Source organism: Salvia miltiorrhiza, chromosome 4, assembly GCF_028751815.1.
Source record: "Salvia miltiorrhiza cultivar Shanhuang (shh) chromosome 4, IMPLAD_Smil_shh, whole genome shotgun sequence".
NCBI lineage: Eukaryota > Viridiplantae > Streptophyta > Magnoliopsida > Lamiales > Lamiaceae > Salvia > Salvia miltiorrhiza.
In genome coordinates this window covers 56,283,754-56,311,102 of record NC_080390.1, presented here as the reverse complement: position 1 = coordinate 56,311,102, position 27,349 = coordinate 56,283,754, and the positions used below count along the sequence as shown (strand labels likewise).

Here is a 27,349-nt window from a genome sequence, read left to right as displayed (position 1 = left end):
ATATATCGAAAAGTAAATAGAGAAGCTACATATAATTCCACGACATGCAATCCAAGTCCTTACATTATTTAACGCCATTAGTTAACACAGTTATAATTTTAAGATCAAAATTACCACATATGATCCATGCATAAATACAATAGAAGATGAAACTTATTAAGTAGGCAATAGATGATCCTCGTCGCAAGAAAATGAGTTACGTATAGAAAATATATGGTTAACACTGATTGTCCTTAATTCAAAAAAAAAAAAAAAAATTGATTGTCCGTTTTGTCAAACATAAGCATACTAAATATAATAGATGTCGCGTGTTTTAGTTTGATCAGCAATGTTTTCTTTATCTTGGCATATTACCGTAAAACTCAATTCATCTTGCACAAGCAATTAGCCTCAACCATTCACTACCTAATCAACCACTTAATCATCTTCCAACGATTGGATGTATACAAAATCAAATCACTTAGCTAGCAAAATCGTGTAAGAAATAGAATTGTTCTGCTACATTAATAATATTATACGTATGTCTTCGCCTAAATAAATAAAGGCATGAAAATGTCAAATTGTAGCAACTCCAAAAAAATAGTGTTGTTCCAAGTCAAAAATGTTGTTGTTTTTTTCAAGTCAAAAAAAAAAAAATGTTGAATCCAATAAATAAATGCGGCGTGGAGTTATTACAAGAGCTCTTGACTCAATCTGGTGCGGACAAGTGTTGCCCGAATTCATGCGGAGATCTCCAATCAACATCTATAAGTATGCATGCAATGCAACAACACACTGCATGAACACGTCATGGCATTCTCAATTCCAACCGCCGCATTACTCAGCCTCTTCCTCCTCGCCGGCGCCGGCGCCGCCGGCATCCCGGGCTCCGACGTCGATCTTCTGGAGTTCCCGCTGAATCTCGAGTACTTGGAGGCCGAGTTCTTCTCGTGGGGCGCTTTCGGCCGCGGCCTCGACGCCTTCGAACCCAACCTCACCAAGGGCGGCCCGCCGCCCTTGGGGGTTAAGAAGGCCAATCTCACCCCTCTCATCGAAGATATCATCGCCCAGTTTGCTTTCCAAGAATTCGGACACCTCAGGTCCCTTTTCTCACTTAACCATCTTGCTTTTTTTTATTACAAAAAGATCACGAGTTTGAATTTCACCAACGTGCAGGGCCATCCAACAGACGGTCTCGGGATTCCCGAGGCCGCTTCTAAACCTAAGCGCCGCATCATTCGCAACAGTGATGAACAGCGCCGTGGGGAAAGCTCTGGTGCCCCCATTCGATCCCTACGCCTCCGACATCAACTATCTTCTTGCATCATATGTCATCCCCTACGTTGGACTCACCGGCTACGTCGGCGCAAATCCCAAACTCATTAGCCCCATATCCAAAAGGGTAAGTATTCAAGTATATATATGTCCCTCTCTTAACTTAATTAATTAATTAATTATGGGAATTCGATATTGCAGCTGGTGGCGGGGCTTCTCGGAGTGGAGTCGGGCCAAGACGCCGTGATCCGAGCATTGCTCTACCAACGAGCAATGACCAAAGTGCACCCATACGGTTACACAGTTGCGGAGCTTACCGACAAGATTTCAGCCCTCCGAAACAAGCTCGGGGATGCAGGTATCAAAGATGAAGGCTTGATCGTCGAACCTTCAGCCGGAGCCGAGGGGAGAATCGCCGGCAATGTGCTGGCCGGCGACGAAAACTCCTTGGCTTATGACAGAACACCTGAACAGATACTAAGAATCGTGTACGCAAGTGGGAAGGAGACGCAACCCGGTGGGTTCTACCCCAAGGGTGCTTCTGGTAACATAGCTAGATCATACTTGCGCCGCAAAGCTTAGACAACATATTTCCTACCTATTGTATAAATAATCTCTTCAAATCTACCAATAACAATAATATCATCCATCTATTGCAACTTCCTAACAAAAGCATGCTTGAGTAGAATGGGAAGAATTACATCGAATAGCCGCTATCGGTCATTAGTGAATATCCAATGGAAACTTCAAGGGTACAAGATAGAACTACTCTAAACTAATAATGCTAGTATAGCTCACATGAAGCTAACCAGCAAAGTTTTCAAACACTGTCTCGAAACAGTTTTTATATGAATCCTACGATATGTGTACCAACATAATACAGAAACGACCGAGATACTCGAACCAGCTACAGAGCTATGTGTTGTGTAGAGTGGTGGAAATCTAAGGAGGCCGCACCCCTACCGCTTGGATGGTGGCCTCTCGTCATCCTCTCCACCATCGCTATCATCGGGATCATCCTTGCCTGAACGTTTTCTCTTGGGCGGCGCCTCGACTTTTCCCCCATCATCCTCATCGTCTTCTTCCTCGTCAAAATCTTCCTCCCCGTTCTCTTGTGGCTCAAAGTCGCTCGCATCTTCCTCATCCTCAGCACGACCAACTGGTCTCACTAGATATTCGGTGCCAAGATCACCCTGTCACCAACCAAAACTTGTTAACTGATGTGGAAAGAGATCAATCACTGCTTCATATTTCAACAAGAAAATAGACTAGACATGATATTGTCATTAGATGGCAAACAAATAGTTTGATTCAAACCAAAACAGAGAGCAATAGATATACCCTCATGGGAAAGCAGATGAAATTAGCCCAAAAACTCACAAACAACTGAAACAAGATAAAGACAGAGGTCCCCTGAGTTGGCCATTACACTGTTATACCAACATCTCTCAGAAGATCTTCAACACTGGTTGCTGGTGAAGCAAAGAATATGATCAATCAAGAGCTAATCTATCCTTCTTAGTTGAATTTTGTTGGGAGGTTTCCATTAACAATCCCTCTATGGTTTAGACCATTAGATCAAGTGCAGCAGGTTCAGATCTAATACTAGGGATCTTTAATCCTTTCCCTAATCACTCCAGAAAATTTCAACAATTTAAGGCCCCAAGAAGCAGATCCAACTCATTTCGAGAAGAAAAATCTTTCTCAAAGACAGTTATATTAAATTTTACGAGATTTTAATCCTGAACAAATACAGCAATCAAGTATGGTATATGCAGTAAAATGCTCCAAAAGTGGAGAATGGCTATGCAAAAGTCCAGATCTAATCCCTTGAAGACTGAACAGCATAAAATTGAAATACGAGAAAATAGAAGCACCACAATCACCAACTGTGCATAAACAATTGAGCTAGAAGAGCTAAAATATAGCAAATACTAGCACAAATATGAGTTGAACCAAACGAAAAAAAGAAATCCACATGAGTACACAAAAACTGAGCTACAAAGATGAATTACTAACAAATATCAGCACAAACAGACACTAGAATACTAGATAATCAGTCAAAAAAACCACAGATCTAGCTCGTTTCGCCATTAATTTGCCTAATTAAACCTAATCCAAGCAAAAAACATATAAACCACAAACATTTTGGCACTCAGAAACGCATAAATATCTAACTACACCAAAAAAATAAATTACCTCTTCCTCTCCTTCGACTTCTTCCTCTTCATCCTCGTCATCGTCGTCGTCGTCGTCATCATCGTCGTCGTCGTCGTCGTCACCTTCATCGTCTTCGCCCTCTCCGTCTTCATCCTCATCGTCTACGTCAACAGGCGTCGCCGCCGACCTGCCTGCGCCGCTGTTCAACACTTCCTCCTCCTCATCCTCGTCGTCGTTCTCCTCCTCCCCCTCTTCATCGTCCTCGTCGCCGTCGTCCTCTCCGTCGACTTCCTCCTCGAACACTTTCTCCTCTTCGAAAACCGCCATAATTTTCAGAAGAAACAAATTAATTTTCCTTTTTTTTTTTGAAAAAAATTATGATGGAAAAAAAGAGTGGGAAGAAAGAGGCGAAACAGGGGGAAGAGGCTTGCTCTCAGGAGTGATGGGTGTGGGGAGAAGAGGACTGATCTGGGCCGTCGAATCTGGAACCAGCACGTGGATCGCTGACGTGGGTAGCGATCGACGGTGGGAAAGGTGCTCAAGGGTTTTTCTTGTGGGTTTTGCAAAAGCGGCGCGCTATATTCCTTTTCTCCTTGTCACGTGACTCTCGTGTTAGCGTATCTAGGGCATGCGTTATTGGGCTCAATCAGATATTATAAGGCCCAACTAAAATGAAACTAGCAAAATTAAGCCCAACTTCAGAAACGAGCAAATTTGGGCCCTTCCAACATCCAATGCATGCAAGGACACACCAAAGGCCCAAACACTTGCTTTGAGTTTTAATTATTCTAAGCCTTTAGCATGAATAAATTAAGTTAGATAGTGATGTTAAGAGGGATAGGTAATGTAACGCAGCTCGATTATGTAAATAATACAACTGGTCAATCAAATATCTCAATTATGTAATGTGATTAGCTTCCAAATACTAATTTGATAGGTTGCTGAAAAGTGAAACATAGTAACCTGATAGGTGGCACTTGCAATTTGCAAAGGCAGGTTACAGAGTTAAAAGGATATATAGGCGCATTATCCTTTAATATTTAACAATTATTATCTGATCCATATATAGGCGCATTATCCTTTAATATTTAACAATTTGTAAAGTTGATTCAATCAAACTCAAGGAGACAATTATTATCTGATCCATATATCTCCTTTTTGCCTTTATCGGTGTTTTTCCGATCGTACATGTTTATGTTTATCGGTTCCGATCGCATATTATCTGATCCATATATCTCAATTCTTAGTTAACACATTTATGTTATTAATGAATTAATAATTTTTTTCCTTTTTTCTTTTTAATAAAATTTTAATTCAGTAATGAAACCACATGTTAATACTCTTCCGTCCCAACTAAGTTGATCAACTTCTTTTCGATACTAAAATAAAATGCATGCCTCATATTTTATAATATTGTAATAATTTTCAAAAATATCCAAGTTTAATTACTTTCGCATCGCAAGTGTATATATACATATATTAAAGTATTTAATTGGGAACAAAAAACAGCACGTTCTAGTGACGTAAATGAAATAATAAGCATAAAACAAACCCGCGCCCAAAAGCAGATATAAATTAGATGTAAACCTAAAAAAACAACCTTAATTACATTATAAAAAAAATCTGAAGCGATTAACTATCTAACAATACCTATCGAACTGCCGTGAATGGATTGAATATCTAACAAAAAACTATCTAATTTGATAATACTCATCGCTATTTACCATATATAGAGACTATGTCACACTTCATGGATCGAAGAACACCGTACGTTCTAAACTATTTTCATTAATATAAGATTAAAAAAAATGTTAACATTAATCAAATTGACATCATGATCAAATTCTATTAGGTAAATATTGAATAAACGTGTGGAATTTTTTTTTATATATGCATGTGTCCCAAATCCCAACATGGCAACACCAAGCCATTGGTCTAGAAAGAGCTGAGATTATTTTAGAACTTAGTCGGAAACAACGGAGTACACAATACGTTGAGAAAGGTTTTTATTTGATCAAATATCTCTATATATATATATGTGTGTGTATATATATTTATTGAAGTGATAAGTGATATTTGCCTATTTCTAGATTATATATACAATCATTCAATAATAACAAAAAATGTATAAAGATAATTATATATAGAGAATGTCAAAGATTTGAAGAGAAGAAAATAAGAGAACGTGAATGAAAATTAGAGAAGAACATTAATAAAATAAGATAAAAGAAATAAATTTTGATGTGATACAAGAAGAATGTTAAATCTCAAAAATCGAAGAATATATATGAAATAAGATAAAAAGGAAAATCTCATTTAATAAAATTGGAGAGAAGAAGAAGACGTTTAATCTAATTTAGGCCCCTTAAATAATGATAATAAAAAAAGCTCGAAAATAGTTAAAAAGATGTAGCAAACTAATATAAATGGATATATGTATCGTTTGGTTGTAAAATAAAAATTTGACCAACCATGTCGTAATCCTATGTAGTAATAAGAAAAGAGTAATAAAAAAAGATATACCCAATACAAATGATTTATGATATAATCATATGAAATTAATTAGCTACCAATCAAAATAAATGTAGTGACGACGGCGGCCCAAAAGAAAAGAGAGAGAAAATAAAGCTTCATTTATCTCGAAATTCTATCTATATAAGACGCCGCACCGCATCACCTTTTCTTCGCAAAACCCAAAAAACATAAGAGAAATATATTATACTACCAAAAAAAAAAATGAAAATGGGATCAATATCATTGGTGGTGGCCGTCGCGACGGTGACGATGCTGCTCCAAAACGAGGTCGTTTCGGCGGCGCGGAAGGACCAGCAGCTGATCGAAACGACATGCAAGAACACACCAGACTACCACCTCTGCATCGCGGTGATCACCGCCGACCCGAGCTGCAGGGCGGCGCCGCTGCAGGACCTGGCCCTGATCGTGGTGGCGGAGATCAAGAAGAAGACGGTGGAGATCATAAAAGAGATCGAGCACCTGAAGAAGAGCGGGCCCAAGGAGATGCAGCCGGCGCTGAAGAAGTGCCGGAGCTACTACAACGCCGTGCAGGTCGGGGATATTCCGGTGGCGGAGCAGGCCACGTGGGGGAACCCCAAATTCGCCGAGACCGCCATGGCCGACGCCAAGATCGAGGCCGAGATGTGCGAGGACGCTTTTCTTAAAGTGCCCAATCCCTCGCCCTTCACTAAACAGAATAAATATATCGCCGACGTCGCCGCCGTCGCTAGAGGGATTATCAGGAATTTGCTTTGACATTATTATTTACCTATTTATCTATGTGTGGACAAGGGATTCGTAATTCCCCTCCCACTTAAATAAATTTTAAATGTGGCTGTGAATATTGTTGTTCCAATTAGAAAATGAATCATATATACTTATGCTAGTCTTTGTTATTTGTTTTGCATTATCTATTATTGATGTTATTAATTTTATGAATTACATAAAAATTAATGTTTGTTCATTATTATATTCATTTATTTAAAATTATTGAGTAAATAAATAAAATGAGAGTTTTGATTTTTATATATTTTATAGAATTAATGATGTTAACAGCTCCCGATAATTGCATTAAGATTTTCTTCTTTCTTTTACTTTGTGTATTATTGCTTTTGTGTTTTCGGGATTTGAAGAATCAATATTCAAGTGGTATCTTAATTAAAATATTATAGCTATTGTGTTTATTGTTTAGAACAAAAAATATGTGTATATACATATGAAAGTTCAAATTGCCACTCAAATATTGGTCACGTGCACATATAGATTTATGTGATGTAAGTGGCGAATAAATTCAGAAAGCTGTGTTGAAAATAGAACCAATTTACTAAGATTGGTGTTCTGTTTTTTAAATTATTTTTTGATGTATTTTAAAGTTAAAAGAACTAAAGTTGTCATGCAACTATCTTAGGTGACAGAGTAAAACTATCTACAACCCAATTACCAAATAAACATTTATAAATTATGTATTTCAGAAAACACAAAAGTGATAAAAAAAACCACTTATTTAATCCTCACACATACATTTAAAACTTAAAAATTTATAATTACATGACATGACAATACTTGTTTTAGCAAACGCTTCTCAACTTGCTTTCGTTTTGGCGAAATCATCGATTTGGTTTGAGGTACTTGCATTCACGAGGCTTGAGTTGTTCTATAACATAAATGTGTATAACATCGTACACATGTTTTCCAACTTGCGTATTTGAAATAAATTCTCACAATTAAGCATTTTTATTACTTGACTTTTTTGGAAACATTTTTGGCTTTGGATGCATCGACCGTTAATGCTCAAAAAGGGATGGGAAGCTGGAATTCGATTTTCGGTGCAAATTTGTTCACCAATATTTTGCTCTGAATAAATGTTTTATTTATTACTATATGTTATCATTACTAATAATTTACAAACGATTTATTTCTAAACTTGTTTTTCTCCAACTAATACTATAAGTAAGGTATTAAATATATCATTGCAATCTTTTATTATAATCTTTTAGACGCTTGTAGTTCATTACACTATTTATGTTATTATTTTAAATTTGCGTGAGATTGATACTCTAGTTAAAAATCACTTGACGATTTATAATTTAATTAGAAAAACACCAAAATTGGTGGGGTGGGAGATGAGCTACGTAACATAGAAACAACGTGGTCAAATTAATTTGCAACAGTACTAATTAACATAAAAAATAATTATGAGCTTTCAACCCATGTGCTTTGATTTAATACTACTAATATGCAAAAGGCAAGAAGTCATGAGAATGATGAAGAAAGCAAGTCAAAGGTGATGAGATGCTATTTATAACTAGTATTTATTTTCATGGAAATGAAAGTATATATAAGATGAGATACATAAATGTACATAGCTTAATTCCTGGATCTAAGCACATGGATTCCCTTAATGCCCGAAGCAGAGATCCCAGAAATCAGGCAAAGAAACCTCAACATACAACCCAGGCAATGTTGCCTACCCACACATAAACGCAGCGTGCGCGTCTGCACACATCTCTATGCACACGCGCACACTGCATTATGCATCGCGTGTGGTCTCAAGGGACGCGATCAACGGCCTAGATTTGGACACGAAAACCCACCATCAAGATCTAGCACTAGCTACACAAGATGCATTCATTTGTAGTCTAAATATTTATTTACCAAAAATTGTATCAACGGATGGCTCTTCCACCTTCACCAATATTATTCGAGGCTGGAACCAGTAGACTGCAAAAGCATAGTGTAAAAGATTAATGTGATGATTCTACTTAGATAAGATAAGATAAGATAAGATGAAGACATCACAACAAGAACATACTTTGAAGACAACATATGCACGGATAAATTCCTCGTTTCCTCATTCGACATTGGTGAAATAGAGTTGCCTACGTCTGAGGCGTTCCTCGTAAAATTCCCCCAAGGGTGGCAACCTAATCATAGTTAAACTTCAACACACAGAGCTGCTAATGCTAATGGCATAGTTGAACATCAAAAGCAATGAGTAAAACTATTACCCTGAAAAATGATGAGGATGCAAAACACAAGTGTGAAGAGCATAGCTATGAAGCTGCCAGCAGAGGAAGGCGATGAAGACATCCCTTTCGCTGCAGCTCTGGTCTTCTTCAAGGCCTTGAGGCGTTCAATCCTAGCGCGTTTGATCATAAGAAGGTCGGAGATCTCCTTGATGAGCTTCTGATCAGCAGCATCCAACGACAAACCTCGAGGAGGCCGGGGAGGCTTCTTAGCACTCATAGTAGACCTTCTCTCCTTCCTACTCTTCCCATCCTTACCATTTCTTACTGGTTTTTCACTATCCACACTCATAGGCATAGCCACCTTAAAGGAACACTCATTCCCATCTAAAACATCTTCTTGCTTCATATTTTCCTCACAATTCTCAATATTTATCACAATTTCCCTTTCCTTCATAGATACACAATCAATCACTCTACCCTCCCCAATTTTTACTACTCCTTTCTATGCTTCAAACTGCCAAAATTCTCCAAACACAAAATGCTACTCAATTAGTGGGTCACAAGCAATTCTCTTCACTAAATTTTCCCCTGTTTGCATAATACATAAATTAAGCAAATGAGGAAAGGTGTTAGTAGCCGTTTCCAATGTAACCAAATAATTAATTATTAGGAGAAAAGGGGAATCACAATAATAATAACAACACTAGTCCGCAAAGTATAGTAATTATCATCAAACTTGTGGAGGCCAGCTACAGAACACTCATCAAAGTTTTCTTTTTTATAAAAATTTCTTTGAAAAAGAATCCATTTACAAGCAGCATAAACCAAATGCTTTTATGAACATGCAATGCTACTAAAAAACTGAAGAAAAGGAAATACCTTTTGGAAAAACCAAGAAAACCCAGATCCAGTGAAGTATTACCATCAATATGTGGCCGAAAATTATGAACGGAAAACGAAATATAGTTGTCCAAGATCCAATTTGTATGCCCTCTCTCTCTCCTCTCTCTCTCTCTCTCTCTCTGTAACTAGCTGCTGACCTTGAGAGGAGATTTAAAGGAGACAACCAAGATTCAAATTTTATTTGCTGCAAAGTCGTTTGAGTTACTAATGACCACAACCGACAGCATTAATATAGCTTGCTGCGAAAATGCATATGCGGATCTTGTATGTATATATACTTACTTTCTTTCTTTATTTATCTTTATCATTTTCTTTTTTGTTTTACGAATTATATATACTTGCTATTTGGTAAACTCTACACTATATCTACTGGAATAATAAATGTCACTTAATACATCAGATTATTCAGCTACACCTTTAATAGGAAAATAGCAAAAAAGATGTGAAAATTCATCATCCCTTCCAGTTAAAAAACCCCACTTTCTCTCACCAATTAAGCAAATTTATTTTACGAATCATATTCTTCCTTTTTTTTATTGAATATCAATATCTTCAAATATGTTCGATATCAAACGAAGGAAAATACAAATACCCGCACGCTTAATATATGGGGGGAACATAAAAAATTATTTGAATAGTGTGTGTGTGTGTGAGAGAGAGAGAGAGAGTAACTGAGTAAGAGACAAATGGAGATAAGCGCACGAGGATTTGGGGCAGAGGGTACCAACCAGGAAAGTGTAGGTTTGTGATGATTTGGCACTTATTTATTCACAGAAATTATTGCTAGAGATCGTAGCTTTCACTTCCATTGGAGTTTTTGAATTTGAAAGCGACACTGCATGAGCTGCTGTGGAGGAGCTGAAACCAAGGTTTTCTGCCTCGTGTTTTTTTATTTTTATTTTTGCAGTTTTCGTAAACAAAATATCTCCACCGACAACCTCTCTGTTTTTCTACTCGCTGCCACTCAGCAATTAAATTATGGTTTTGGAATGATTTTGCAATCAAGATTTCCACTGCATTATGCTCTGCTAGCTTATAGTAGCACTTTACTTCTTTAATTAAATAAAACTCATATTGTTATATCCGAATTAGATAATTCTATTTAGTTAATCATCTAGTCAACTGCATTAAATGTTCACGAAAGTAATACTAACTCTTCTTAATGACAAATTAGTGAAGGTGCAACGTTTCTTACTTTTTTAATTTAAGAATTAACACAAGATTCAATTGTGTAAAGTCACCTAAGATTTGTTTGTTCGTTTAGTTGCTTTTATCTGAAGAAAATTTGAAGTGGGATCTCATGCTTTGTTGGTAGGAAACTACTTGGCCCATTGCCTCAAGTAGTGATATGATAAATCCAAGTAAGGCCCATTCTATTCAAACTCCAAAATCATTAGTAGTATAGTTTTCATCCTTGCCACCCTCAGCTCCATAATTTTGATATTTTAGTAAACAACTAGCAAAAATAACGTACGTTGTAATTAATATTAATATTATTTTAATTAATAATTTATTATTTAAAAAAATCTATTAATTCATTACTTTTATTAGATAATTTATTGGATGAATATATTTATTAATAAGCCTTATCAATAGCTATAGATATAAAGTATTCTTTATAGATTTGGGTGACAAATAAATGTATATCAAAATAGATTTATATTTTATAAATATAATAATAAATACTCCATATAACATGGGTAAAATAGACAATCCACAAGTAGTGCCTTAAATTATCTCAGAATCTTTTTCTATTAGTATAGATTATGTTATACTTATAATAGAGATGCAAGGTAATAATATAATACCATGAACCACAAAAATTTGATATATCGCCTCCATTAGCAATTAGATCTCACGGGCAATCTCTGTTTTTTGATGAAGTAGTCAACAAAATGAGTAGTTCTTTTCCATGAGTAGTTCTTTTCCCATGAAACATAAACGAATTTATTCTTAAACACGAAAAAAAGAAAGAAAGAAAAACAATCCTTTCTCAGCAAGGCCCTCCGGCAGCCTAGATTTCGACGATGGCGGCGCCGCTTGATGGCTTCGATGCAAAAATGTAGAGGCCAAGATCGTTCTTGCTTATCACTCCTTTGTCGATTCTTGATTGGAAATATTGTTCCTGCAACACACAAGTCGACATTGATCATTCAATATTTCATGTTTCAATGGAGATTGCTTCGAAAGAGAAGGCGTCGACGCTCTAACCTTCAAGTTGAGGATAAACTGTGGGACGATATTCTCCTTCACCAGAGCAACGGCACAACCACCCCATCCGGCTCCGGTTAGCCTCGCCCCAAGGGCTCCATTGTCCCGACTAATCTTGACGAGCTCTTCCAATTCGGGGCAGCTATTTACAGATGGTTTAGTGAGGGAGGGATACAAGTGAAAGCAAACCAACAAATTCTTACCTGCACTCGTACAAGACGCTGCAGCTGTAGTGGCTGTCGTTCATGAGGTCTCCGAGCTTCTTCAGCACGTCTTCCTCACTGCAAGAGCAACTCAGCAATTTTAACACACTCACGACGGGGATCTATACAGCAGTCCAGACAACTCACCTCAAATCTGATGATACAGTATCTTTGAAGCCGTAGACGCGTTTAGCCTCTGAGTAGACATGAGCAGCTCGCTGCAAAATTTGTTTCAAGAAGATAAATAACTAATCCTATTCTGTAAGAGCATATGATGGCATTGAATAACCGACACAACGTAATCACCTGGTGTAACTTGAAGTGTTTGGCAGCTCTCAGCACGTCCAACGAAGAAGGAGAAGTGGCAAAAACAACTGCCAGCTTTTCATTGATGATGGCCTCAATATCTTCCGCGCTGTATGGTTCTTCCTTCAAGAATTCCTGCACGTGTATCCAGCCGTTAAATTTGGTAAAACTTTGAAAGAATATGTATGGCATGGGGTACCTACCTTGACAGCGAGAACTGGATCAGACGATCCACGTGTACCAGCAAAAGATACACACAGTCCTTCAACGTCCGAAAGTGTCTTCACATTGGAAACTGCCTCTTCAGCCTTCATGCCGAGCTTTATGCCTAGCACTATCTGTAATAGCCCGAACAAAGACAAAGACAGAGATGGTGAGGCTCAAGTAAACATAATATGCAGTTACACGAGGGGCCAGGAAAACGAAAGTATGAAAAACTCACAGAAGCCAAACGACATTCAACAACTCTGTTGTTGTAATTAGTTGCCTGCAGTAACTGCTTTCAAAGATGAAGCCAACGAATGTGCTATCACAAACGTCCCACCTGCGGGGAGCTGAACCTCAGTAGCTCGAATAGGGTTGAAATCAATGAGTGCTGCAAATCCAGATTGAGCCATCACAGATATTGCCTATCAAAGGAAGGAATTAAGTGTCTTTTCGTAACAAAGTGCTAATATGTATTTTGCCATTTCAAGTGTAGGAAATAAAGAACTACACGAGCAGAGAAATATGGTAGATTACCTGGTCCATTCCACCAGATTGTGTTCCGATGTGTCTTTCACATTCACATGTAAGTTGAGCAAGTTCTTTCTGGAAAGGGAAATTTGAAAAACGAAAAAGGTCGAATAAGCAAAATCTGTGTGAAAGAGTGGCTTGAGAGGGTGACTGTGAGGCTAGGCAGCTAATGTAATATAACACAGATCCATCACAATTCACGAATACCGCATTTATACGTACACACCTTAGGCAAGCTTGCTCCTAATACTGCCATTATGCCGATAGTAGACGAGCAAACAAAAGCAGCAGAGCTCGATAAACCAGACCCTACATGAAAGTAAAACACAGCTCAGTGTTTTAGCAGTAGCGCTAACGAGTACCCTCACTTATCCAGCGAGATGCAATTATTAATTGACTTGCTGAATATACCTGTTGGAACAATTCCATCGACGACAACCTCAAGTCCAACTGTTTTACCGACATCTATCCCCTTCACTTTGGCATACTCATAGAAACCTTTGTACCTAAAATTGGAATAGCCAAAAACTATGAGATATCAAAACATACAAAGTATTCCATCACGATCTCCTGAAACTGCCCTAACATCATCACATGTTCAACAAAGCATGATAGAATTACCAAAATCGAGTAAGAAGAAAACTCAAGAGAAGTAAAAGGCACCATACCCGCAAATAAAATAGTGACCCCATCTGTGATTCTTCAAATCAATTTCCTGAAAAGCAAAATAATCTCTACTTAACAAGCTACGTAGATCATGAGACTGAGAACCGAAGGCATCAAGTGGCCAACTAGTCCCAATTCTTAACTACGACTGAAAGAGCATCTATCCTTCTTTTCATATCCATTATCCAATGTGGCATATGACAAATTTAGTTAGTCATGGCTTCACTACATATACGGTTCTACTAACTCGTAAGCTATCATTCAATTTGAAGTAAACAACCAAGAATACTATGTAACCAAGATCACATTTTTCAGCAAGAACTCCAAAAATCATCAAACAATCGTAGATGATGTCAAGAATCAGAATAAAACATATAATCAACCATAATTCAAACAACAACAGCTTCAAATCCAGCTAACTCGAGCAAGCTAATTGCAATATGGTTAAAGTTTCGTTTTCTTTTCCTCCAACAAACCAAAAAGATGCTTCAAGAATAATCTTTTCATCCAACAAACCACGTACACAAAGTAATACTGACATATAATCAGGATCAGTAAGAGAGCACATGAAAGATGCTTTCCACTATTCACAGTCAACTAACACACACTTACTCCCGATCCCAATCCCGATACGGATTCACATAAACCTCTCAGTGTTAGTAGTGGAGATCACTGCAAAAAAACACCATTACCTGCTCAGGATCAGCAGGATAAGTGCAGAGAGAATACTTGTCACTGTTGACATTAGCTATCTTCAGCACCTTCTCCCCCTCCACTTTCCGAATTGCCACAATCGTGTCTTGCCTGATCGCCATAGGCAACACAGAGTAACCTTCATAGTCTATGTGCTCCCCAATCAAATTCACCCTCCCTGCACACACACACACACACACACACAAAGTCAAAACTTAAATCACCAAAACTTAAATCACCAAACATAGTAACCTTCATAGTCTATATGCTCTTCAATCAAATTCACACTCCCTACCTCTGCACACACACAGAAAACTCAAAACTTTAATCACCAAACACAGAGTAACCTTCATAGTCTATGTGCTCACCAATCAAATTCACCCTCCCTCTGCACACATACACACACACACACACAAAGGTCAAAACTTTAATCACCAAACACATCACCCACAAATCAAATTGCCAAAATTAAGCGCCTTTTAGTTAGTTATCCACCTAGCCATTTCGATCTAATCCTCCATCGAATCGAATTCACCCAACAAAATAAAGCAGAACACTACCAAAGAAAAAATAAATTCTGGGCTCGACCAAAACAACTAAGAAAACAACTTTGATAGTCCAATCAAACCACTAGAACCAAGAATACCAGGAGATCGGGCATAGATATCAGGGGCGTGGCCGAAAATCTCGACGAATTTGGATTTCAAAGTGTTGAATCGGAGCTCCGCCTCCTCGAGCTGCGACCCGGTTCCGTAAACGGGCTCGAGAGACTTGTAAACGGGCACCGGCAGGTCATCGTGTCTCGCCATTGATTAGGTGAGGGAAAAAAATTTCCTTCTGTTTCTCCGCTTTAGTTGTTAGTTCACCTCTCCCCCTTTTCTGCTGCGAAGACGAAACAGATGCTATCTATATATTGTGTATATATGATGAAGTGTAGAGGCTACTCTGACTAGAGAGGGTGATGAGATCAGTGAAATATTTGGAATTTTGTGGGGGCTGGTTTTGCTGGGGTGGGGTAGGCGAAGATGGACGACAAATAAAAATTCGATCTTTTTTAAAAAGTTGGATTAACTTTTAATACTTGGATTTAAGGTAAATGAAATATTCTGGATAAAGTTGGAGAGGGTGAAACCATGATGTCAAGTTATTGTTTATTTTCTTATCCGAAAATATGAACTGATTACCAAAATTACAGGTATGTATCACTAGATTAGATTATCCATTAATCTCATTGTGTGGTCGTCAATTTATAAATTTAATTTAATATCTAAAACATTCAATCCAAATTCACGTTGACGTCCCATTTGAAAAAAGGTGACTTGAATGACTAGTAACTAATTATTGTATATAAATAAATCTTTTAATTGAATAGGATCAGTAGTTCTTTTCCACATCAATAATAAAGCTTGCAATTGAAGTTTGATTTATATCATGATTACTACAAGAAATAATTACGTTTTGTACTTATCACTAATAGTGGGCTATGCAGATCGATCTATCAAACAATTAAAATACTAAAAAAATTAAGGCCTTGGTTATATAATACTGGTCATTATCTGTCAAACTAGTATATGTCCATTCGTGCGATGCACGATGAACATCGAAATTAAACGATAAATTTAAATAAATAAATATAAATAATAAAAAATCAAATCATAAACAAATACAACATATATTTCAAAAATAAAATATAATAATTCACATCAATTACTCAAAAAAATCCTGAATTAAAAAATATAAATTTTCAATTTATACAAATTGTAATGATAATTATAGTTATTAAATAAATTTAAAAATTATTCGATAATGAAAATTTACATAAAAAAATATACATATTATTATATATTTATTGTTCATCATAATAAATATTTTCATACACAAACATAATTAAATATTGTAAAGTTGTAATAAAGAGACTATAAATAAAATATTTTAATTTTTTCGTAAATTATTCATATTAAATTCCTTTTTAATGATTTTTATACTATATTAAATTTAAGATAATATTGATTTTTTTTCATAAATCAAATTTGACGACGTTTAGAAAATAATTAAAATATAAAAAAAATAGTCCAAAAATTGGTAGAAGAAAGAGGGAAAAAACTCCTCTTTTCTATGTTAAATAGATGAAGTGTAAATTTATAGGAGTAGCAGTTAAAAACATAAATCAGATTCCTTGCGAAAAAAATGGTGACAAGTTGATGAAATATGACGAAAAAGGACAAGATTGGGGCTTGTTCATTTCCAATAATTAAAAAGGTGGTACCATTCATAGAATCTTATAGTAATAGTATTTCTCATTTGTGGCAGAACAATCATCTAAAATAATAAAGTAGGAAAATTATGTACATATATTTTAAGAAAAAATTAAATATCATTTTCATACAAGTCAGTGCAGATAGTGGAGAGGCCTATATAGGTTTTGTTTCTTGTGCCGGAAATTTGTTCTGTTTATGGGCTCAAGAGATAATGGGCAAGAACCACATATACATACATTCACAATAATAATTGGATAAATAATTAAAAGTTTCAAAGTTATAGCCAAATATTACACCGGGATCTCGAACTTGAACGTGGGAAATTAGATAAAATATAATTAAGAGGAAAATTATTGTTAAGAAAGAATCAAGAATGTAGATCCAGATATATAATTAAAATCATGTGTGTGATGAAGAAACCACCTAAGTTTACATCAGATCACGTGCATTGCTACGTCCTCACTTTCACCAACCCATTACCAATTTTCTTTTCTTTTGAATTATAATTACATAAGTGGTGAAATTATTTAAAGCACTAAATATAATATTAACCTGCACCAATCTCTGCATAAATATATTCTCATCAGGCACAGATTCGACCCAGATTATTGGCTGTGCGAAGAGGCAAACACTTTTTGTAAATTATTTTAATTTAGATCTTTACAAGTGTAGTCGCCTCTTTTTTCACTTCCCTACATAATCATTAGCTGTAACTTTTGCAATATACCTAAAACTATCCCTTTTCCCCAAATTTTTTAACCTAGATTCCTTTTACTTGTGAGCACATGTAAATATATGACAAACTCGAACAAGAAATTATATGCACTCAATTTGATTCTTTGTTACGTTTTAGTATTACCTTTTAGTAAAAGAAAATCAATGCATATATATGTGTGATAATAAAACATTATAATATGTAAACTCTAAAACGTCCTACAAATTAAATCACAACTTAGCCAGGACTTAATTAATCAAAGCATGGCCTCAACAAATAAGAGAGAGAATTAGTGAATACATTAAGGCCTTGTTTTGGACAACTAACACACTAGACATGATATACACTAGCACTAGTAGTAGTAGCAACATACATTACATAAACATAACATAACATAACACGCTTGATTTATTTAATTTGATTCACGGCAGGATTTAATTGACGGCGCGGCAATTCCGACGAATCTCTCCGGCACCTCCATTTTGCAACGCTCCCATCGCGAGCATCGACGTCGCAAAATCTTGGAAGAAAACACGAGCGTCGCGCGCGTACGATTCCACGACGCCACGTGCCTGATCGTCCACTCCGCCGACTAGAGCCTGGTCGGAGGCCAGCAAGCCCTCCCCCGCGAGAATGTTGACGAAGTACCGGTTGTCGAACGCCGTTGGCGTCGCGTGGTCGAGGTCCGCCAGCGTCGTGTTGGCGGCGCACAGCTGCTGCAGCGACTGCAAGAACTCGAGGTTCACGTCGCCGCCGCCGCCGCCGAGTCGGGCGCTGAACGTGGCGCATCGCGCCTTCCCCATGGTGTGCGCGCCGGAGAGCGCGAGGAGATGCTGTAGAGAGAGGCCGACACTGTTGAATTTGGACAGCAACGTAGGCAGATCCGAACTGGGGCCCGGGATGTTGCTGTTGGCGGCGGCTTTGCTCGCCACCAAGCTGTCTTTCCTCCCCATTTCTACCTCCCACGCTGGCCCACCCGACTGCATGCAAAATAAATTAGTTCATTAATCTGATGTAATTAACTCTAATCAGAGGATTAAAATCATTAATCAACGCATGCACGTACGAGAACAACGGCATCTCTTGCCGCAATCGCAAGAATGTCGGCACATGAAACTGTCTGAGGGCAGAAGTATTCGACTTCAGCTTTAATGGCGTCGATCACTTCGAATCCCCTCAGCGAGTTCGCGTTCGGAGCTGCAGATTTCTCTCCGACCATCGCCGCCGTGTCGTCCAGCAACACCGATGCATCGCATCCCTGCATAAAAACATAAAAAACATTCAGAGAGGTCTAGAAAGATCTAGAGAGGTCTAGAGAGTTGTAGAACATGCGTTAACGAAGCAGTCGTGGAAATGGAGACGAAGCAGCGAAGCGGCCATGCGAGGGTCGTCGGAGACGGCCTTCTCCACCCACGAAAACACGATGGCTTCCGCCTCGGGGCAGCTGCTCAGGTAGAAATCGAAGCTCAATGTGATGCCGCCGCCATTGACGCACGCTTCTGCTTCGTTTGTCGAATTCGGAATGGCAGCTGAAAAATTGAGCAGCAGCAGCATCAACCACACACACGCGCAAGCTGCAGCATAATTACTGCCCATTTTATGTTTTTAATTATTATAAGCTAGGTTATGAGATGAGAAGATAGTGTGAGAAACCCCAGTTTATATACATGTAAAATTTGGTTGGGATGGAAGAAGACAGAGTCAAGATATAGGAAAAGGTCGTGAGATTCTGCCATCACCACTCCATAACTGTCTACCTACTCTATCAAACTTCACTTGCTATATATTTTCTTCTCCATAATTCAAATTATCACTCACATACATGAGTGAGTTGGTATGCTGAAATTTGGTGATCACGATGCAACTATTTAGTTAGTGTGTATGTCTAAATAAATAAACTAATAAAATTTGGTGCACATAGACATAGTTTGTGCGTAAAAAAGTTGAGTTTTATATATATGTTGGTTTATTGCATATGTGCATGATAATAAACTGAAAGTGCATGGGCCTGGATTTCGGTATTGGGGGCCCTGAGCCCATAATTTTTTTAGGCCGAGTCCATAAAATTAATCTTTTTTTTTAACCCATAAAATTTGAAAGAGCCTCATTCGATACAGTTTGACTCCCGTCTAAAAACAAATTCACCCAATTTAATTTATTTTATATTAAAACCATATAGTTCTATTCAAGTTTAATTTCAATTTCAAAATCAAGAAACGGCAGTAATTGGTACATAGAAATTCACACAGATCACTTCGCGTTGTCATAAATTAGAAAGAAGGAGAAAAAAAAATTCATAGCCAAAAAACAGTATACGGATGGATAGAATCGAGCTAAGTCGAATACCAAGTAATGTAAGTAGGCATTTCAAACTTAATCGAACCTAAACATTATTCTTAAAAATTAAATAAATTCAAGTATCTGGAGATTTCATAAACACAATCGTAGCATAAAATTTAGAAGTGAAACGTGACATGTATGTATATGTTGTGGTGATATATATATATATATATATATATATATAGCCGCTTTTAATCACGCTCAAGTATCAGACAATTATATAAAATTCGGTGTGTTCCCCACAAACATGCGATTTTGTGCAGCATTTTTGGCTTTAAATGTTGAATAACTGCTGCTAATCAAGTTTGTTTAATTGTGCAAGCAACATTAGAGGGATCTAACTTTTTTGACTGCGAGAAAAAGCACCATATTTTTTTTCAATAATCTGATCAATTATCCATATCTTTTGACGTATGCTGGCCATATATAATATATGCAGAATTAATTAAATTTGAAATATTTTGAAGAAAGTAGAAAATGATGCCACTGATCGAACAGTAGCAGGGGAAATATTGATTTCCAGCTATGTTGAATATAATTCGTCTGTTGTTGGCAGAGAATATTATTCATATCTCTTTACAGATAGAAGAAAAAATATTATTCATTCTGATTCCTTTCTCATGGTTGTCACCCCAAAATTTTCCAATAATGACTTGGATTGCATTTTCGCGGAATTATATGTAGCTTCTCCGTTTACTTTTCAATATATAAAAATTTAATTACTTATGATTCTTTGTTTATGAAATAAACTGATCTAAACTTACATTTATGAAATTGTACGCATATATATGTATATATAATTGTATGTTTTTCTATGTCCGATTTGGAAAACTCCCTTTCGGTAAATTAAATTAAATCCTCACATTGGAACAATCTTTTGAAGCGATTAATTCTCTTGACTATCTTGCAAGGTCAAATGCATGTATAACTAATTAATATATGTAATTTTTTTTATACATGTTGCACAATGTATACCACATGTTGATTTCTTTTATTTGTCATATTTCATAAAAGATGGGAAAAGGTGAAAATAAATAAGCTAAAACTATATAGATTGGTCCACGGTACCAAATTTAGGTAATGGCCTATACATCTATATATATGTAAGGACTATGCATGAATATATGTTGAAAATGCAACATTTTAGGTTGGCTACTTTACTATTACATAGAGTGATGGTGCAGAACAATCATTCTACATGCACCAATAATACTAGATTAACTTAATTTGTATGCCTAACCTTCTTGGAAATAACCTCTTTCATCAATAATGGAATTCATTCATGATTTCACCATTTCTTTCTCCTTCTTAATTACCTACTTTTCACAATTACTGCAATTTATGTTTAAACCGGAGAATTAAGTTTAAACCCACTGACTTAATAAAAGCTATACTTAATTAATTTAAAATAGTAGCTAGTTCTTGATCTATATTCATCTTGAAACGACCTTAAAAATGGGGAATATTTATAAAAGGCTTTATTATTAATTAAACTCCCTAATCTAAGAAAGTAGTGTAGATCGCCAAAATATTTATCTTGAAAAGTAAGAGTGATTGACTATACTCAACTTAATTGTCGGATCACTTTGCATAATAGATTTTTTTTATACATATAAAAGGTAATCCTAATATTTATGAAGATGTAGGTGTGTTAATTTGTTTATTATTAACGAGTGGACTGTGGAATCAAGATAATATTCAAAAAAAATTATACAACTTTATGAGGACTTTTTTTAGATACTCGTAGCTAGTATTTCTATATATATATGTGCTTACGAAAATCTCAATCTAAAATAACCTTGCTAAAATTCGAATTTGTGATGATTCTTACCAGCAAACTATTTTTCCAGAACTGGGTAAATGTTCAAAACAAGGACATTATAACTTGCACAAATCTGCCACCATATATATATATATGCCTCAAATCATAGGTAAACTCTACATTCACACCATTGCATGAATTCCATTTAAAATAATAATTTACTGAATTAAACATACAGAAATAGCACATTCCTCCACCAAAAAATTAAATTCGTATCATTTGATTTTGCACTATCTCATTCCATTTAACCCCTGTATGAATATACCAATACATATTTACACACAACCTAAAAAAATATACTATTTTGCAACAAAAAGAATCCCAGCTTCCACAGTTGCAGTATATTTAGTAGTAAAAGAAACTACTAGTAAATAATTAATGGCCAAAATCACGCATCAATTCATCGGTAATAATTGCTAATCTATGAGGGCTTCTTCCACTTTAGTTCCCTGCACAAAAATTCCAAACAGATTGCATATATTTCACATGAATTCACATCCCAAATATTCCACAACATTATTTCATGCCTTTTACTTTTCACACTGTCCTAAACCAAACCCTCCATTTTTCTTCAATGAAAGGATCAAATTTGCGTAATTCAAAATAAAAAACCCTAACCCTAAACACAATATTGATTTAGCGACAGAAGAAGAGGATCATATCCCAGATAAATATATATATATATATATATATATATATATATATATATATATATATTATATACACATATCCATTAAACCCCGAAACTATATGAAGACAAGATTCAAGTACATACATACAAGAAATAATAACCCCAAAACACATAAACTAAATCGAAGTCTAGGTACGAAGTTGGTGGTTCATATCTAAAGAGAAAACCCCCCAAAACTCCAGATTCGGTCAGCAAATTAACAAAAATAAAAAGCATACCAACTAATAAAGCTAGCAAATTAATTAATTTACTAGGAAATTAATTAAACACTAAAATTACTCTCTACTCCTCCTCCTCCCCCTTCTGGCCCTTGAACATCTGCGACGGCAGCATGTCTTGCAGCAGGCCGTCGTCCCTCGCGGCGGCCGAGGGGTAAAAGGGTCTTTCTTGAAAGAGATTAGCAAATAACGCAGGATTAGGATTAGTATTAGTATTAGCATTAGTATTAGCAGTAGTGGTAATTAAGCTCAAAGGCGAAGTCAATAAGTTATGGAAGTAGGGTTGGTGTTGCATAGGCTGCGGCGGCGTTAATTGGTGGTGATAGCGGTGGAGCATTCCGCCGTCTAGCATGGCTCCTCTTTCCGGCATGACGGCGAAGCTGCCACGCGGCGTGAGGGGGCAGGGATGCGCGTGTGTGCCCTCGTAGGTTGTCACCACAATCGTCGGATCCTCACACGATCTCTCCACTCTCTTCTTCACCCCACATGCGGTGCTCGTGCACCGGTAGTAGCTCCTAATAATAAATTAAGATTGGATTTTTATTACAAAACTCATGTAATTAATCGAAAGGGGAAGTGAATATACCTTGGGAAAGGGCTGTTTTTCACTGCTTTCTGCCCATACTTTCGCCATCTGTAACCATCATCCAAGTTATCAATCTCACTCTTTGTCATGAACGCAAATCTCGGCTCCCTTTGCCTTTTCTGGTTCTTCTTTTTCGGCTTCAACCTTAAAATCACAAAAATGAAAAAAATAACACTTTTTTATCACTCAGCTCCATCAAGAATCAAATAACACTGAAAAAGGCAGAAATTCTTGAAAAAAATTACTGCAGTTTTCTGGTCTTTTCCTGATCTTGCTCCTCTTCTTCCTCATCGATCCTTTTATGATCATCATTGGCAGCTGCTGCCTCGGTGGAGGAGGAGGAGACGGAGGAGGAGTTGGGCGTGGCCGGCGTGTTGACGACCTCGGAATATTCCGGCGGCGGGGGGAAGGGGGCGGTGATGGTGTGCAGCAAATCGTCGAAGATGGAAGAAGGGTTGGTGAAATCTTGGACGCTCAACATGTCTACGAATCTGAAAGAATTGGTTTTGTGGTGATGATCGGTTGTTGATGATAGGTCGAAGAAGCCGCTGCCGCTGCTGCTTTCTGGAATCATCATCTGATCGGAAAATGCAATCTTTTCATCTCCAGACTCCTTTTGCTTCTCCTCCATCAATTCTCCTTGATTAAAAGTGTAGATTCTTCATTCGCTGCTGTTCTTCTACAGTGAAGCAATTTAGAGAGAGAGAGCTTTGTGTGTTGGTTTTGGGGGTTTTGAAGTGTGAAGTGAAGAGAGACTTTGTGAAGCTAGGGGCCTCCTCTCTCTCTTTTCGTGGTGGGGGGTGGGGGGGTGGGGGGTTCGGACAACAGGTTGGCCCCGCCTAGATTTTTGTTTTCTTGCAAATTTGATTTCATGTTTTTTTCCTACATCTTATCTCTTTTTCTTCTTTATTCATTTCTTTATTCAATCTTTTTATGGTGGACTACTCAGAATACTCTAACGTTTTATTTGGTTTTACATTGCTATATATATAGCAAAATGTAATTAATTAAGCTAAGATCTCTTTTTGAAACTATTTATGATCAGTATATAATAGTATTTCACTTTATTATTTAATTATATTAATTTCTACATAAACTAGTGTATATAGTGAGCACATTTTTTACTATTTTTTTTATATAAGTGAGCGAATTTGACTGTTTGCTCGCGATGTTTTGATTTGTTTCAATTCTTGTCTAACAATATCAGTATACATGTGAGGAAGATAAATTACAATTTTCGATGAGAAATTTCATGTGTATGTTGAGGTATATCCATAGCTCACAAAATTATGAAATAATTTAAGCATTAAAAAATCATAAATTAATTGAATAAGCATGTATAAAAATAAAATTCTAACAAATTAAAATGTCTGCAATTCGGAAGTTGACCGGAAAATGCCGGTGGGCAGTTGGTACGGAACTTGGGTTAGCATTAAATGCAAACGGAGAAAATTAGTCGATTATTTCAGACGTGGGCGGTTAACTGGTTACCGGCTGTGTGAATGGAGCTCCGGTTCCACGTGGCTTTGGCTTGTGTGCATGCTTCTTGGAATTTGATGTTCACTTTTTGCGTTTGCAGCTCCACTTTTTTCTTTTACTAATTTAAAATTAATGGTGGAAGTGTAGTTAGCGAATTAATTAGTCGAGTTGATTCGAGATTAATAATTTTGTAAACATGTATTTGCATGTAGTATTATACATAGTATAAGTTTGTTCGATTATTAATTCCTAAAGTTATTAATGGCTTCCTAATTAGATGCATGAAATTGTGATAGATATGGGAGAGGAGGGGATGGGCAGCCCCGGCCCACCCGTTTTAAGCTATAATAGTTGCATGGTCTACACCTATATATTAATAATTATTTAACTTATTGTGATAATATTATGGTAACCAAAGTGGCGTTGTGGATGGTTTCTATTTACTAGCAACGGTCCCAATTTGGTAGTTGCAACCATCAAATCATTTCAGATGTTTCTCCCTTTTTTTCTTTTTTACAAATCTAATTCTGCCTCCCTTAAATAATGATTCTTTAGTGGAAACGTGACAATTCGAAGTTGTTTAGCTAAAAATACGTGTTAAATCAAGAATATATAATTGACATGTGAGACTATACATCGCTCTATGGGGAAAATAAGCTAATTTGTAAGGTCATCGATTCGAATACATTATTATACTCCCTCCGTCCCAATATTGTTGGCCACATTTGGTTTCGGCACGGGAATTAAGGAGTTGTAGATTAGTATTTTAAGTGTGTGGGTAATATAGTATAAAAGTAATAAAGTAGGAGAGAGAAGGTGATAAAGTATGAGAGATAAGGTAATAAAATGATAAAGTAGGAGAGAGAATGTGATAAAATAGGAGAGAAAATGTAATAAAGTGATAAAGTAGGAGAGATAATGTGATAAAATAAGAGATTGAATGTGATAAATATTTCCATTTTAGGAAAGTGGCCAACAATAGTGGGACAAACTAAAAAGGAAATGTGGTCAACAATATTGGGACGGAGGGAGTATATATACTTCCTCCGTCTCACTAATCTTGACACGTTTGATTTCGACACGAGAATTAAAGAATTGTAGATTAGTGTTTTAAGTATGTAATTAATATAAAAGTATAAAAGTGATAAAGTATGAGAGAGAAAGTAATAATTATTAGTATCTTATTTGAAAATGTGTCAAGATTCGTGGGACGACCCAAAATAGAAAACGTGTCAAGATTCGTGTACGGATTATAATCGAAATACATTCCATGGCCATCCATATATGGGAAACACTGGTTGCTTTTCATTTGGAATTCTATATCTCATATTGTAGTACTGTCTCATCTGTTCTATATATCAAATATTTTTTCGCTCAATAATTATAATTAATGATTTATTATTTTATAAGTAGGATTTATAATTTTTCAAGATTTAACTTCTAGTAATAAATATTAATTCCGATTTATTAAATTCATAATGAAAAAATGTGGATTGTTTGAACTGGCCGGTGGTATATATATTAAGAGAAATCCATAAATAAAGTTCAGTTTTTTTACTTATTTAAATATATAAATTTTAAATTACTGCATAGAGGGCAAAATGGGAAGTATAAATTTTGATTTTGAGAAATAATTTTGATTGTATATAGTAATATAATAGTAGTAGTAAAATTATGAGGAATATGCTAGGGAAAGAAACAAAGGGAAGAATTACCGTGGTTTTGGAGAAGCGTGTGAAATAAGAAAGCACGTGTGGTCCACATGCAGTACATGATGTACTGACTCACTTCCGACGTCATCAACTCAACAGTAAAAACGATAACTTGTATTACAAACTATTTACTCTCTCTTTTTCAATCTTTTTACTACTCCAAATAAAAAACTACTGTATTAATTTTTTTTTTCCAAAAAACTTGTATTTCAAATTTGTAATATAAATAATAAACAAGGGATCTTTTGTGTTATATAATCTGCAAATTTAAAAGCACCCTCGCTACCCAGTTTAGGAAATATTTTTCACAGCCAGCAAAAATATACAAAATTGATATTATTCTTTTAAGATTTAACTATATATATATATGTGTGTGTGTACATCTACTATAAAAATAAAATAGAAACTTATAATTGCAAATCGACCCATCCATCACATTTCACAGATTGATTTGAATCCCAAATTTAATTAAGAAGATGAGAAGTAATAATGCATCATGATGAACAAAAATATGCTACAGTACCTCGGAACAGTTTATCCTTCACAACCATCAAAGAGAAGCAATTTTTCTTTGTTTTCTTTTTTTTTTTTTTAATTATGGATACATTCTTGGAAATTTAATTTGTGATATAACATACGACTTCAATATATACACATGACACGTACGTATACATTTTTCAATGGAGAAAATTAAATGAAAATTTTGGAGCAAGTTGAGATGAGGGTAGGGGATGTGATACGTGTGGTGGAGGTTGCTTTTATTAGGTATTAATTAGAATAGTATCCTTGCTCACTAGCTAGGGTTATTGCATTGGTAGGGGCCGTCACCTGAAATTATCCACCAGTTTATGAATCCCACACTAATATTACAACATGCTCCATACATTTCAAAATATTTTTTTTGTTACAAAATA

General features: G+C 36.2%; 7 protein-coding genes across 7 annotated transcripts; 2 read left to right on the top strand and 5 right to left on the bottom strand.

The window, feature by feature from the left end:
- The first annotated feature begins 484 nt into the window (after nt 1–484).
- On the top strand, nt 485–1,926 carry LOC131021047 (desiccation-related protein PCC13-62-like). Its single transcript, XM_057950127.1, has 3 exons — nt 485–1,079; nt 1,156–1,381; nt 1,456–1,926. The coding sequence occupies exons 1-3, from the start codon at nt 757–759 to the stop codon at nt 1,834–1,836; spliced, it is 930 nt and encodes a 309-aa protein (XP_057806110.1). The 5' UTR covers nt 485–756; the 3' UTR covers nt 1,837–1,926.
- Nucleotides 1,927–1,932: 6 nt separating this feature from the next.
- On the bottom strand, nt 1,933–4,002 carry LOC131021048 (uncharacterized). Its single transcript, XM_057950128.1, has 2 exons — nt 3,454–4,002; nt 1,933–2,447 (listed from the first exon to the last, which is right to left on the bottom strand). Exons 1-2 carry the CDS (start codon nt 3,739–3,741, stop codon nt 2,214–2,216), a joined length of 522 nt encoding a protein of 173 aa, XP_057806111.1. The 5' UTR covers nt 3,742–4,002; the 3' UTR covers nt 1,933–2,213.
- A 1,953-nt stretch (nt 4,003–5,955) lies between these two features.
- Nucleotides 5,956–6,814, top strand: LOC131021046 (cell wall / vacuolar inhibitor of fructosidase 1-like). Its single transcript, XM_057950126.1, has one exon. The coding sequence runs from the start codon at nt 6,151–6,153 to the stop codon at nt 6,682–6,684; it is 534 nt and encodes a 177-aa protein (XP_057806109.1). The 5' UTR covers nt 5,956–6,150; the 3' UTR covers nt 6,685–6,814.
- Nucleotides 6,815–8,190: 1,376 nt separating this feature from the next.
- LOC131021045 (uncharacterized) lies at nt 8,191–10,512 on the bottom strand. Its single transcript, XM_057950125.1, has 5 exons — nt 9,777–10,512; nt 8,937–9,485; nt 8,741–8,852; nt 8,584–8,649; nt 8,191–8,498 (listed from the first exon to the last, which is right to left on the bottom strand). The coding sequence occupies exons 2-4, from the start codon at nt 9,349–9,351 to the stop codon at nt 8,595–8,597; spliced, it is 582 nt and encodes a 193-aa protein (XP_057806108.1). The 5' UTR covers nt 9,352–9,485; nt 9,777–10,512; the 3' UTR covers nt 8,191–8,498; nt 8,584–8,594.
- A 1,111-nt stretch (nt 10,513–11,623) lies between these two features.
- Nucleotides 11,624–15,655, bottom strand: LOC131021044 (galactokinase). Its single transcript, XM_057950124.1, is given in 14 exon segments — nt 11,624–11,925; nt 12,012–12,153; nt 12,215–12,292; nt 12,362–12,432; nt 12,521–12,655; nt 12,724–12,858; nt 12,963–13,007; nt 13,009–13,149; nt 13,262–13,330; nt 13,482–13,564; nt 13,667–13,761; nt 13,924–13,970; nt 14,614–14,792; nt 15,261–15,655. Coding segments are annotated over 14 exon segments (1,494 nt in total). The 5' UTR covers nt 15,424–15,655; the 3' UTR covers nt 11,624–11,814.
- Nucleotides 15,656–17,812: 2,157 nt separating this feature from the next.
- Nucleotides 17,813–19,232, bottom strand: LOC131021043 (peroxidase 40). Its single transcript, XM_057950123.1, has 3 exons — nt 18,920–19,232; nt 18,654–18,845; nt 17,813–18,567 (listed from the first exon to the last, which is right to left on the bottom strand). The coding sequence occupies exons 1-3, from the start codon at nt 19,181–19,183 to the stop codon at nt 18,022–18,024; spliced, it is 1,002 nt and encodes a 333-aa protein (XP_057806106.1). The 5' UTR covers nt 19,184–19,232; the 3' UTR covers nt 17,813–18,021.
- A 3,246-nt stretch (nt 19,233–22,478) lies between these two features.
- On the bottom strand, nt 22,479–24,067 carry LOC131021042 (probable WRKY transcription factor 48). Its single transcript, XM_057950122.1, has 3 exons — nt 23,490–24,067; nt 23,245–23,388; nt 22,479–23,173 (listed from the first exon to the last, which is right to left on the bottom strand). Exons 1-3 carry the CDS (start codon nt 23,873–23,875, stop codon nt 22,723–22,725), a joined length of 981 nt encoding a protein of 326 aa, XP_057806105.1. The 5' UTR covers nt 23,876–24,067; the 3' UTR covers nt 22,479–22,722.
- Between the last annotated feature and the right edge of the window lie 3,282 nt (nt 24,068–27,349).

Excerpts from the sequence above, each read along its gene's own strand:
- LOC131021047 (XM_057950127.1), top strand. The coding sequence starts at position 757 with ATGCAATGCAACAACACACTGCATGAACACGTCATGGCATTCTCAATT. Across the intron at positions 1,080-1,155 it reads CAAGAATTCGGACACCTCAG|GGCCATCCAACAGACGGTCT; the intron begins GTCCCTTTTCTC and ends ACCAACGTGCAG. Across the intron at positions 1,382-1,455 it reads TTAGCCCCATATCCAAAAGG|CTGGTGGCGGGGCTTCTCGG; the intron begins GTAAGTATTCAA and ends TCGATATTGCAG.
- LOC131021048 (XM_057950128.1), bottom strand. The coding sequence starts at position 3,741 with ATGGCGGTTTTCGAAGAGGAGAAAGTGTTCGAGGAGGAAGTCGACGGA. Across the intron at positions 2,448-3,453 it reads AAGTCGAAGGAGAGGAAGAG|GGTGATCTTGGCACCGAATA; the intron begins GTAATTTATTTT and ends GGTTGGTGACAG.
- LOC131021046 (XM_057950126.1), top strand. The coding sequence starts at position 6,151 with ATGAAAATGGGATCAATATCATTGGTGGTGGCCGTCGCGACGGTGACG.
- LOC131021045 (XM_057950125.1), bottom strand. The coding sequence starts at position 9,351 with ATGAAGGAAAGGGAAATTGTGATAAATATTGAGAATTGTGAGGAAAAT. Across the intron at positions 8,853-8,936 it reads CATCCTCATCATTTTTCAGG|GTTGCCACCCTTGGGGGAAT; the intron begins GTAATAGTTTTA and ends AACTATGATTAG. Across the intron at positions 8,650-8,740 it reads GTGCATATGTTGTCTTCAAA|TCTACTGGTTCCAGCCTCGA; the intron begins GTATGTTCTTGT and ends ATGCTTTTGCAG.
- LOC131021043 (XM_057950123.1), bottom strand. The coding sequence starts at position 19,183 with ATGGGCAGTAATTATGCTGCAGCTTGCGCGTGTGTGTGGTTGATGCTG. Across the intron at positions 18,846-18,919 it reads TCCACGACTGCTTCGTTAAC|GGATGCGATGCATCGGTGTT; the intron begins GCATGTTCTACA and ends GTTTTTATGCAG. Across the intron at positions 18,568-18,653 it reads CAAGAGATGCCGTTGTTCTC|TCGGGTGGGCCAGCGTGGGA; the intron begins GTACGTGCATGC and ends TTTTGCATGCAG.
- LOC131021042 (XM_057950122.1), bottom strand. The coding sequence starts at position 23,875 with ATGGAGGAGAAGCAAAAGGAGTCTGGAGATGAAAAGATTGCATTTTCC. Across the intron at positions 23,389-23,489 it reads GAAAAGACCAGAAAACTGCA|GTTGAAGCCGAAAAAGAAGA; the intron begins GTAATTTTTTTC and ends TGTGATTTTAAG. Across the intron at positions 23,174-23,244 it reads AAAAACAGCCCTTTCCCAAG|GAGCTACTACCGGTGCACGA; the intron begins GTATATTCACTT and ends ATTTATTATTAG.